Source organism: Myotis nattereri, assembly GCF_964212035.1.
Source record: "Myotis nattereri genome assembly, chromosome: 2".
NCBI lineage: Eukaryota > Metazoa > Chordata > Mammalia > Chiroptera > Vespertilionidae > Myotis > Myotis nattereri.
In genome coordinates, this window is record NC_138076.1 from 175,874,397 (window position 1) to 175,887,600 (window position 13,204).

Here is a 13,204-nt window from a genome sequence, read left to right on the forward strand (position 1 = left end):
CGGCCTGAGCCCTCTCACAGTCCAGGAGCCCTTGGGGGATGTCCGACTGATGCCATCCATGGGGAGTGGGCCTAAGTCATCAGTTGGACATCCTTAGTGCTGCCACGGAGGTGGGAGAGGCTCCTGACACTGCCGCTGCGCTCGCCAGCCATGAGCCTGGCTTCTGCTGAGCGGAGCTCTCCCTGTGGGAGCACACTGACCACCAGGGGGCAGCTCCTGTGTTGAGCATCTGCCCCCTGGTGGTCAGTACCATCATAATGACCGTTTGGTCGATTTGCATATTAGGGTTTTATTATATAGGATATGCATTTGGTGTACCCATTAACTTTTTTTCTGAAATGGGATGCCTCTTTGAATCAATCAAAGTCAGGTATAAAACCTTACAAAGTAGATTCAAACTTGAAGAGTTTGTTTTTCTGGCACTGATAAATACCATCTCTTTAAAAGCCACTGATTTTAAATTGATTGGGCCCTCCTTCTTCACAGTACAAACAATGTTTGGGGAGGGGGGTGATTCTATTAGTCACAGAAATGTTAATAATTATTTTGATACACATTTCAAATGGCATTTCCTTAGTTCCAGCATATATTATTATGAATTGATAAAAACATGAATACTACTGACTGCACCATTAAAAGAACACAATCAAGTAAAAGGATTTTAGAATGGAATGTTAATCTGAAAACAGGGAATTTTAATGCACTATTTGTAGTATGCTCAATGAAATGTGGAATATAGAAGAGGTGTCACCCAGGGTGGCAGGTGAACTCAGTGGGAAGGCTAACACATTTTCCTCCTCCAAAACCTAGCTGTGCTCACCAGGAAGTAGGCTCCTGATAACTAGCAGACACACTGAGCTAGAAATGTAAAGCTAGAATACATAGTTTAGGTCAAAAGACCCTCTAAAGAACTAGTTATACTAAATAGAATGTTCTTAGATTTATTATTTTGACCAGAGGTTTGTCTGTATTATTATTACAGAGGGTTTTTTTTTTAATGTTTAAGGCTTCATTTTGTATTGCTTTTTTTTTAGTAATATTAAATATGTTCTCAGAACTTTATTTGTAGATTGAAAACTACCAAGATATATTTCCCAACCTAATTCATAGTTTCATGGCATTTCTGTAAATATATATTAGAGCAAAAGCAATTGTTTTATCACCTGTTATGATTTTTATACTTTTTTTTTTTAACATGAAGAAAGGTCAGGAAGCAAGTGTTTTCAGAATAACTAACCTTTGTTTGAACCTTTATTTTTATTAATTGCTATTAATTTATAGATTGCTGGTAAATTATTTGAACAGAATAAAAATAGATTACTTAAATGAATTTTAAGTATTATATTGCATAATTGAGAAGAAAACAGTTTTCCCTCTAAATAACTTTTGTTGTTATTGGATTGTTTATAAGATGTCTAAATTTTTTGGGAAAAAAGAATTCAATGAATTTATTAATTCAGTGATATTTATTGAACACTTGTTATGTGCCAGGCATTTTTCTAAACATTTGATATATATTAGGGAACAAAATGGCCAAAAATTCCTACCCACATTCTTGTGAAAAAGAACCACACAACATAACTAAGTAAATTACATGATGTATTAGAAGGTAATAAGTTCTATAGAAAATAATAGTGCAAAATAAAGATATTGGTGGGTCTAAATGGGAGAGGGGGCTGCATTGTAATTTCAAATATGATAGTCTGTACAGACTATCATATTTGAAATGCTGAGATGTTTTGGAAAAAACTTGAAAAGGTAGGAGGGTGGGCATGAGAGTGCCTGGGGAGAGCTCTCCATGCAAAGGCCCTGAAGCTAGAACTTGCCACTTGTGTTCCAACTGCAGCCAGGAGGCCAGTGGCTATAGCAGAGAGAGCAAGACGAAGAATGCTGGGAGAAAAATCAGAGCGGTAACAGGAGCTGAAACATTTGAGCTAAAACATTTTTGGCTTTTACTCTGAGTAAAATGGGAAGCCACTAAAGGGTTTTTATTCAAAGCGGTGGCATGATCTGACTTATGCTTTGAAAAGATAACTCTGTTGTTTTGAGAATGAACACTGACAGAGGCACAAGGATAGAAATAGAATGTTCATTAAGGAGGCTATATAATCCAGACCACAGGTGATGGTGAGACCAGGAAGGTAGTATTAATGATGGTGAGAACTGGCTGGATTCAAGATCTATTTTAAGGTAGAACAAACAGAATATCTTTTTTTAAATATAATTTTATCGATCTCAGAGAGGAAAGGAGAGGGAGAGAGATAGAAACATCATAATGAGAATCATTGATCAGCTGCCTTCCTAACGCCCTTAACCGCCCCACTTCCCCCCACCCACACACACACACACACTGGGGACCAAGCCTGCAACCCTGGCATGTGCCCTAACTGGGAATCGAACCATGACCTCCTGATTCATAGGTCCACACTCAACCACTGAGCCACTCCAGCTGGACTAAACAGAATACCTTGACAGATTAGCTGTGGCATATGAGTAAAAAGAGGGGAGTCAAAGAAGATGCCAAGGCCCTAGCCTGAGCAGCTGGAAAGATCAAGTTGAGATAGACAAGACTGTAGATGGGGTGAGTTTGAGAGGCAAGAATGGGAGACCTATTTTTGTTGAGTTTCAGAATTCTATTAGAAATCAAAGTGGAGAAGTTGAGTAAGCAACTGGATAATAACTTGAATTCTGGAGAGAATCTGTGATATGTATATAAATTTGAGGTACAGGTATATACAGCTAGTGTCCAAAAACAGGAGATGATATTATCAAAAAGGTGATTATGGATTAAAAAAAAGAAAATCAAAGATGAATTTCTGAGGGACTCTAATGTTAAGACATAAAGAACAACATAGTAGAATGAGAAGTAGAGATGCATGAGGTAGGAGGGAAGCCAGGAGGAAATAACCCAGAAGCCAAGTGAAGAGAGTATGTGAACAACCAGGAGTGACTCCGATCTTCCCAGCTTGCTTGAGGACTGTGGACTGACCTGTGAGTTTAGTAATATGGGGGAGACATTGGTGCCATTCTCATTAGTTATGCTGGAGTTGGGATGTGAAAAGCTAATTAGAGTGGGTTTAAATAGACTGGAAAGAGATAAACTAGACAGTGAACATACTATCTTTAACACTTTCAAGGAGTTTGCTGCAAATGTTTTAGAGAAACAGAGCAGTACAGAGAGAGAAAGTGAGGGGAATAGAAGGTTCCTTTAAGATAGGAAAAATCAGAGTATGCTGTTACGTTTATGGTAATCTATACTAATAAAAGCCTTGGTGTCCTTGCGCAACATCCTCATGTCATCACAAGATGGCCAACACAAGATGGCCAGCAGGGGAGGGCAGTTGTGGGCCATCAGGCCTGCAGGGGAGGGCAGTTGGGGGCCACCAGGCCAGCAGAGGAGCGGTGAGGCATCAATCAGGCTGGCAGGGGAGCGTTTAGGGGGTGATGAGGCTAGCAGGCAGAAGTGGTTAGGGGCAATCAGGCAGGCAGGCAGGTGAGCGGTTAGGAGCCAGCAGTCCCGGGTTGTGAGAAGGATGTTCGACTGTTGGTTTAGGCCCAACCCTACAGGCCCGATCCCCCAAGGGGTCCCAGATTGGACAGGATTCAGGCCGGGCTGAGGGACAACCCCCCTCCGTGCACAAAGTTTGTCCACTGGGCCTCTAGTAATCTAATAAAGAGGGAGAACTATGCAGGAATTAGAGAGGAGCATTCTTGAAGGTAATGTGAGAGAAAAATGGGAATTAGTCTACAAGTGGCATGATTGTCTTTAGATAGGAGCATGGGTGGTTAATTTAATATCAACTGGAAGGCAAATATATGGGTACAGACTCAGATGGGAGGGTTGATGAGGTATCGTGAGTCTGGAAGGTTTCTGCTCTTTGCCTCAGTTTTCTCAGTGGAGTGCAAAGTCTGGTCGTTAATGGAGACAGGGACTGAGGAAGAAGTTGGTGAATGTGTGAAGAAAGGTGGAAAGGTGTGAAATAGTCTTCTTGAGATCTAGGAGATTTAAGAGAGAGAATGGGTTGCTGTGCAGCATTAGGGTCAACATGAGAAATGTGATCCTGAATATAAAGTGAAACCATCAGAGCTGTTTTATGTTTTACTCCAGTCAAATTCACTTGCACATGTGCAGGTGTAGCAATGATGGAAAATTGAGTTTAACTGGTTCTGTGGTTTTGCTCTAGAACTAAGAAAGTAGAGAGCAATAAGGGAATTGGGGAGGTATGCATAGAATGGCTTTAATAATTAATCGTGGGGTTGAAACTAGGTAAAGAGGGGAAATTATATTAAGGCATTAGAGATTATGAAATGGTAATAAGACCTGTGGATTGAAGTTTCTGTTGAGTTGGGAAAGTTATCTAAGTTGGAGTAGAAGAGATGAGATGTTGATCAGAGAGAGGCATGCATCAAGTAATATTGACTATATCTAGCAACTTTCAGGTGTTCAGATAAAATGGGGAAAGTTTTTCCTTCACCATCTGTAAAAGTACTTGGGTGGTGCTTTCCTAGATTTGAAGGGTAAGGATGGGATCAGAAATAATTGAATGGCCTACACTTGGATTGGTTGAATATTTGTGTGACACTAAATAGCCACTTATCTCTGCCATTCCAAAAGAAAGAAGAGAAGAAAAAGCAAGCAAGAAGATCTGTGTTGTCATGGTAATAGTTTAACATTGTAATAATTAAAGCTTCTCTTAGCTGACTAGCTCAACTGTGACTTAGAATATGCACTATTTACCCTATAATTAGGGCACTGGCTTACTAGAACAAAAGTGTTACTACCCTGATTTCCTGTTAGAAAGGGGCTCTTTACAGCTGTACAGTTATATTCTGAGGCATAGAAAGAAATTACTGATTTTTAGGGAGAGGATGGAAGATTAAAATTTCATTATATTGAAAAGTATAAGTAAGTGAGTGTGAAGTTAGGGAACCAATCTATAAAAAATGAGGGATTATTTTTAGGTTTGTTTTTTTTGTTGTTGCTCACAAAGATAAAATTGGTGCATAAGATATATAGATAGATATAGATATAGATATAGATAGATATATATCTTACCATTTGCAACAGCATGGATAGAACTGGAGAGCATTATGCTAAGTGAAATAAGCCAGTCAATAAAAGAAAAATACCACATGATCTCACTCATTTATGGATAATAAAGACCATTATAAACTGATGAACAAAAATAGATACAGAGTCAGAGCAGCACTGAACAGACTGTCAAACTATAGTGGGAAGCCTGGGGAGTGTTGGGGGGGTGGTAAGCGATCAGCCGAAGGACTTGTATGCATGCATATAAGAATAACCAATGGACACAAGACACTGGGGGGTAGGGGAGGGCGGGGGAATGTCAAGGGGGGGGGAAGGAGACATATGTAATACTCTTTGTAATACTTTAAGCAATAAGACAAAACAAAAAAAAATCCTTTGCAAAAATAAATAAATAAATAAAGATATAGATATAGATAGATAGATTTAGATAGATATAGAAAAAGATACATGCAGAAACTAAAATATTGGGTCTTAAACTCAGTATGGTTTTAATTAGGAGCTAATTCCCTCATTGTATCTAATAATGAGGGAATATGCTAATTGACCTTCACACCGTCGCAAAAGATGGCGGCACCCATAGCCAATGAGGGGATATGCTAATTGACTAGCTCACCCTCAAAGATGGCAGCGCCCACAGCCAATAAGGAGGGAATATGCTAATTGACTGTCCCACCCTCAAAGATGGTGGCGCCCACAGCCAATAAGGAAGGAATATGCTAATTGACTGCCATGCCTTAAAAAAGATGGCGGCGCCCAGTCCCCTGAGCCCCACCGGGCAGCAGGTGCACCTGCCTCTGGAGTCCCCCAGTCCTCTCAGCCCCGCAGCCATCTATGGCCAGCCGGAGGCACAGGCAAGCTTCAGATGTCAGCTGTTCAGCCGCCTGGGGCTGCCCGAGGCTCAGGTAACCAGGGTCGGCCAAGGCTTGCGCTGCCAGCAGTGGCAGCAGCAGAGGTGTGATGGGGTGTCACCGTCCCCTGATTGCTGGGTCGCCTCCCGCCTCGGAGGGCTCCCAGACTGTGAGAGTGGGCAGCCCCCTCCCCCTCCAGTGCATGCATTCTCATGTGCTGGGCCTCTAGTATGAGATAGAATAGTCTTACTATATTTCTTTACATAGAAATAATTTTTTTATTATTATCATATCTTAATTAGTTTTCAATGTATAATACAGCACAAATTACCTTACAAATTTCTTTTTGGTACTTAGTATTTTCAAAACATGTTTCATATAATATAAAAACTGTAGAATTAATAAGAATTTTGTATATGTCTGATCATAACTTATGAATTAAACATATTTGCTTCCTTTCAATTTGTGGTAACTAGCCAAAAATGTTTAAAACAGCTCTTTAAAAAAATCACAAATTATTTGAACCAAGTAAACTTTGTACTTTAGTGGATTAAATAATGTCATATTTCATGTGTAAGTAGAAAAACTTAATAAAATATATACTATAAATCTTGTTAATTATTTTATCTTAGTGGTCCACTGCATGAATTCATGCACATTGAAAGGAAACTAATTAGAAGAAATATTTTAATATCACTATTCGCCCTTTCTCTATAATAGAAGTGTCAACCAAATTCATGATTGACAATGACAGAAACACACGTGTGAGACTGGCACCAGGAAGAGCTTTATATGTATCGTGCATGCACGAGTCAACTTAGCCTTTTATATAGAAAGAATAAACTTGCTTAATTAGACCTGCTTTTTCATTTACCTAAACTTTTTCCAGCCCAGTGAAGCATCCCAACTTCTCTTTCAGGTAATTGTCAGCAACACAGCAGTAAATATTAACACAAAGCAGATTATTATTGTAGATCATGCAGAGAGAACAAAGGGTAAAGTATTTAACTACAGCAGTGTTTGACTATATTCTACACAGTGAGGAAACCTGAAGTCATTTTCAAGGTCCACCATTTATTAATTCTTTTAAGTCAGGTCAAGTTTCTAAGCTTTCTAAATCTCTGTTTTCTGGCTAATGAAAAGAAAATAGGATTCCACTGAGTCTCCTATCTACCTAGTCCAAGACTTCTGTGAGGATCAAATGAGATGAGGCACAGGAAAATGCTTCACAGACATTTGGTTAAGTGTAAAATGCTTGCACCTGGCTATAAAGCAAGTCGTGTTCCTGGGCTGAAGAAATTGGAAGGAAGCTAGTCGCTATGGAGAGGAAGCTGGGTGTTGCTATGTGACATCATTACCTGGCTCCCACAGCTACCATTTCAGGGCTGGGCTGGGCTGTGGGCCGCATTTTGTGCCATGGGATCTCGGCAGCGTTGGCTGCAATTTGGTGGGGTGTCACTCCGGGGTGGTGGTGGGGCCTGTCTGCCACTTGGGGGAAGTCGAGTGTTGCTTTGTGGGCACCAGGTCCATGGTACCATTTCTCTGTAAATGGCCAGTGCACATCATGGCACGTTGCACGTGTGCCCCCTGGTGGTCAGTGCACATCATAGTGACTGGTCAGATGGACACTTAACATATTAGCCTTTTATATATATAGATGGCTACTTAAAATAATTCAGTCAAATGGCCCACCACTATGTCAGCACAGGGTTAAAGGGCATGGCTACTAGACTCAGACTGCCTCAAACAAATTGGTCAAATTTCAATTTTAGCACCTGCCTAGCTATGTCACTTTAAACAAGTTACTTATTACTTAGGCCTCAGTGGCCTAATTTGTAAAATGGGGAACATATGCTAAGCACCTTATAGGGTTACATGAGGACCAAGTGAGTTGATGAAGAATTTACAGCTGTACCCTGCACATAGTAAGCACTCAATGCTATATTAACCTTTACTGGCAAAATCTGAGGAGGAAGATCACACTTTAATTTTTCATTGTGAAAATTTTATAGCATAGTAGAGGCCCGGTGCATGAAATTCATGCACAGGGGAATGGGAGTGAGGGTCCCCTCAGCCCAGCCTGCACCCTCTCCAATCCGGACATCCCTCTCACAATCCGGGACTGCTGGCTCCCAACTGCTCACCTGCCTGTCTGCCTGATCGCCCCTAACTTACCCCCCCCCCGCACTGGCCTGGTCACCCCCAACTGTCCCCTTCAGCCAGCCTGGTTTCCCCCAACTGCCCCCCGCCACCGGCCTGGTCACTACTAACTGACCCCCTCTGCCAGCCTGGTCGCCCACAACTGCCCCCCTGCCAGCCTGGCCGCCCCATGCAGCCTGCTATTCAGTCGTTTGGTCATCCTTCACTAACCCTCCTGGCGCGCTGGTCACCCCACGCAGCCTGCTGTTCAGTCATTTGGTCATCCCTCACTAATCCCCCTAATGGCCTGTCACCCGTCTGGTTGTTTTGGTCGTGACGGCCCATGGCTTTTTATATATTAGGATACTTTTCATTTTTTCCTGTTTTAATAATCTTTTATTTCATCCATATTTTCATTGAGTATTATTTCTTCAAAATACCGGAATATAATTTTTTTTTCCTTAAGCCTTCTCTCTTCAATAGAAGTCTCTAAGACAGGGGTGGGCAAACTTTTTGACTCGAGGGCCATAATGGGTTCTTAAACTGGACCGGAGGGCCGGAACAAAAGCATGGATGGAGTGTTTGTGTGAACTAATATAAATTCAAAGTAAACATCATTACGTAAAAGGGTACGGTCTTTTTTTTTTTTAGTTTTATTCATTTCAAACGGGCCGGATCCGGCCCGCGAGCCGTAGTTTGCCCACGGCTGCTCTAAGACATCACGCTGAAGACCTCCATCTCGGGCATGAGGAGAAGATCATGCAGAATGCTGCTGTGTGTTTCCACCTGTGGTCTTTTCCTTCACCTTACCAGCCTCAACCATTACCTTAATTTGCAGCCTATGTGCTGAACTAGAGTTCCTTTTTTGTTTCTTTCTTTCTTCTTTTATTTTTTCCATCATTTTCTCCCCTATTACCTTCTTCCAATTAAATCTCCCTTTACCTCCCCACCCCCAGCAATTACAACACTCTAGCTTTTTGAGAAGCCCATATAAATAATACAGTAAAAGGCAAAAAGTCCCTGATACTCGCACAGCACATTTTGGGTTGTCTTCTTCATCTGTATTAAAGGAGACTACTGAGAGGTTGAATTTGTTTCAATACAACTTAAGCATTTTTTATGCTGTTCAATTAATTGTTCAGTATTTCAGTCCAGTTAGAGAAAATAAGCTAATTCAATGTAAGAGAATGAACTTGGAACACGTTCTCAGATTATAATTCTTAATTTTTAAAATTCCATTTTATTAATATACATAATAATGATATATTAAATATTCAGACCCATAAAACTATCAGAGAACCACAGAATGACAGAGGACCACAGAAATTAAATATTAGAAAACACTTCGAGGTCTAGCCTCTCACCTGAGACAGAAATGTTTTTGTTCAACATCTAACTTCGTTTCTACATTTGCTGTTTAGGGAAGTTTATTACTTTTCCATTTTAGACAGCTCTACATATGTTTAAATGTTCCTTTATATAAGCCAAAGTCTGGCTACTTTAACGCCCATAAATCCTATTAATTATGTCATGACCATACTTCGGATATTAGAAGATGGCCAGCATTAATCCCATTTTCATTCTTTACTCCTGCTTCTTAATCTTCTTTCTGTATTTAACAGTGTCAGATCCTCTAACTACTTCTCAAATGGTATCATGGTTAGGTATCTTACTTCTGGATACTTACTAACTTTTTACTATTCTTAAATGAGTCCTTATGTGTGCATCAATGGATCATGTATTAATTAAACAGTGTCATCAGTATTTGTGCTAAACTAGTAAAATATGTAGACCTGATATAATTAGACAACAGGTAAGTAAAGGATTTTGAAGTAAGTGCTAGATAGGTTTTAAATGTAAGAGAGAGCTGGAAGGAAAGTCAGCTGAAAGCTACTCTAGAAAATGAAGTATAAGGTGATGCTCTGGATTGAGTAGCGATAAAAATGGAACAGAATGGGCACTTACATGTGGTGTTTCAATGCAAACATTATCAGGACTTAGAAAATTCAGTAAATCCCGTGGATAAAGGTGATTCAAAGCATACTGCAGGTTTCCTAACATGAGTGACTGATAAAAAAAAATGTGAACGCTATTGTCACAGACTAGAAGAGAGACCTAGTTTGAGAGCAAATCGGAGAAAATAATGAGTTTGTTTGAAACTGAGACAAAATTAGGACATCCATTTAGAAACCTCTCTTGGAGATACTAGAGAATGGAACTGGAAATGTGTGTATCTTGCCGAAACCGGTTTGGCTCAGTGGATAGAGCGTCCGCCTGTGGACTTGTGGACTGAAAGGTCCCAGGTTCGATTCCGGTCAAGGGCATGTACCTTGGTTGCGGCACATTCCCAGTAGGAGATGTGCAGGAGGCAGCTGATTGATGTTTCTCTCTCATCAATGTTTCTAACTCTCTACCTCCCTTCCTCTCTGTAAAAAATCAATAAAATATATTTAAAAAAAAAAAGAAATGTGTGTATCTGAGTATATCTAGATAACCATCAGATTCAAGATAATAATTGTAGTCCAAGAAATGAAGAACTGATGATGAGTCTAATGGACAGATGAAGAAAGAAAAGAACAAAAGACCTAGGAACCAAGTTTTGAGGAGAGACCTAGTTGGCGTGGCTCATGCCAGAAATCAGGGAGGAAGTATAAGAGTAGCAGACCTAATGTCAGTCACCTTTACAGAGCACTGGTACGGTTATGGAGCTAATGTTCTGGAAATATTGACTCGGTGAAACTGTAAGAATATCAGTTTGAATTTTTTAAAACTTGATTATGTTATTATGTCCCAAATTCTAAAACTCTACCTTTTTTTTAATCCTTAGAATTTCTGAAGCCCACTCTCTGTTGAAAAAAGGACTCATTTGGGCTGTCACAACTATATATGCTTTTTAAAAGTAAATAGTCATCTAGTTATCTTAAGTATTAGAAATAATTAACCCTCTATAAGAAAATGTGGACTTATATTTTTCATTTTAATGCTCAGTCACTGAAACATGGAATCCATGAGACATAAATATCCAGATGAAAAGAAACCAGCCATCTGTATGGTTTTTCTACACAATGCTTACATTTAGATATGCCCAGACAATTGATGATTCATAGTATTTTGTGAAATATTGAACCTGGTTGGTAATTGCTTTCTTTACAACTAAAATTACAAAATTGCAAAGGTCATAAATATTTTCATTTGTGTGTTTCCAGTGTTTCTATAATTTTAGGAGACCTTTCCTTTGAATATTGCATATCTGGGTTTTTTAAAGTATCTGTGTGTGTGTGTGTGTGTGTGTGTGTGTATCTTTTATTGGTATAAATATAATGCTTCCATTATCATGGGGGGGGCAGTTTATATGCCACTATTAAATATTGTCACCAATAGTCTACCTAAATGATCTTGTGTGTATGTTTGTGTGTGCAGCCACAGTTCTTTCAAGAGACACCTACCACGGCAAATGCATGTGTCCAGTGTCGACTTTAGTATAGGCACAGAACCCGTTTTACAAAGAGGAGAAACAACAACCAGCATTGGGAGGATAAAACCAGAGCTCTACAAACAGAAATCAGTCGACTCTGAGGGCAACAGGAAAGAAGATGTCAAAACCTGTGGGAAACTTAACTTTACCCTCCAGTATGATTATGAAAATGAACTTCTGGTTGTTAAACTCATCAAAGCTTTAGATCTCCCTGCTAAAGACTTCACAGGAACGTCTGACCCGTATGTGAAGATGTATCTTCTCCCAGATAGAAAAAAGAAATTCCAGACCCGTGTGCACAGAAAGACTTTAAATCCTCAATTTGATGAAACTTTTCAATTTCCAGTAGCATATGATCAAATAAGCAACCGAAAACTGCATTTCAGTGTTTATGACTTTGACAGATTTTCTAGACATGACATGATTGGAGAAGTGATTCTTGATAATTTGTTTGACATCTCTGATCTCTCCAGGGAAGCCACAGTATGGAGAGATATCCATTGGGCTACCGCAGTAAGTAATAGTTCTACTAATATACTGCTTTTTATTTGACCTGCAGTGGTATATAAAACAAAGTATTACCCAGCTTATTGAAGTAAGTTTACAAAGTCATGGAATTTATGTGCAAAGAACCTGCAAAGGTAGGACTTGATTACATGCAAGTATTAACTCAGGTATCTAACAGTATACAGCTAACATTAGTAATTAGATAAATTTTTAAAAAGTTCTTACAAGTTACTAAAAATAATAGTTCTTCTAAGAATCCCAAAACACCAATCAGAAAGAATATATGCACCCCTCTGTTTATAGCAGGTCTACTTACAATAACTAAGATCTGGAAACAGCCCAAGTGCCCTTTGAGGAATGGATAAAAAAGCTGTAGTGCATTTATGCCATGGAATACTATGGAGCAGTAAAAAAGAGGATTTCACCCTTTGAGACAGAATGGACATACCTGGAGAGTATTATGCTAAGTAAAATAAGTCAGAGAAAAACACGTATCACATGATCTCACTTATATGTGGGATCTAATGAACAAGATAAGCTGACTAAAAAAATAGATCCAGCCGAAACCGGTTTGGCTCAGTGGATAGAGCGTCGGCCTGCGGACTGAATGGTCCCAGGTTCGATTCCGGTCAAGGGCATGTACCTGGGTTGCGGGCATATCCCCAGTGGGAGATGTGCAGGAGGCAGCTGATCGATGTTTCTCTCTCATCGATGTTTCTAACTCTCTATCTCTCTCCCTTCCTCTCTGTAAAAAATCAATAAAATATATTTAAAAAAAAAAATAGATCCAGAGACATAGAAGCATGGAACAGACTGATGAATCTCAGAGGGAAGAGGAGAGGGTGGGGGTGGGAAGAGAGTAACCAAAGAATTTATATGCTTATATGCATAACACATGGACACAGACAATAGTTCAATGAAGACCTGAGGAGATACAGGGTGGAGGGGGTCAATAGGTTTTAAAAAGGGGACAGCTATAATACTTTCAATAATAATGATACATTTTTAAAAATAAATATAAATAAAATAAAATACTTATTTGTCACCTATTCCCAGCACTTCATTACCTCATAGTTAATATTGGCTTATTTAAGATGAATGTGTTCCTCAGATCAAGCCTAAAATGTATTTTGATAATATTTTGAAAAGTCTTTGGTTTGGTCTAAAACAGCCCATTCCTTC

General features: G+C 39.5%; 1 protein-coding gene across 1 annotated transcript in view; it reads left to right on the forward strand.

Moving 5' to 3' along the window:
• SYT10 (synaptotagmin 10) overlaps positions 1–13,204 on the forward strand; it is a gene marked incomplete at its 3' end in the record, with an annotated part of 72,327 nt that overhangs the window by 25,613 nt on the left and 33,510 nt on the right. The window contains exon 3 of the mRNA XM_081083693.1: positions 11,461–12,028. Within this exon, the coding sequence (XP_080939819.1) occupies positions 11,461–12,028 (568 nt within the window). The remainder of the gene's footprint in view (positions 1–11,460; positions 12,029–13,204) is intronic.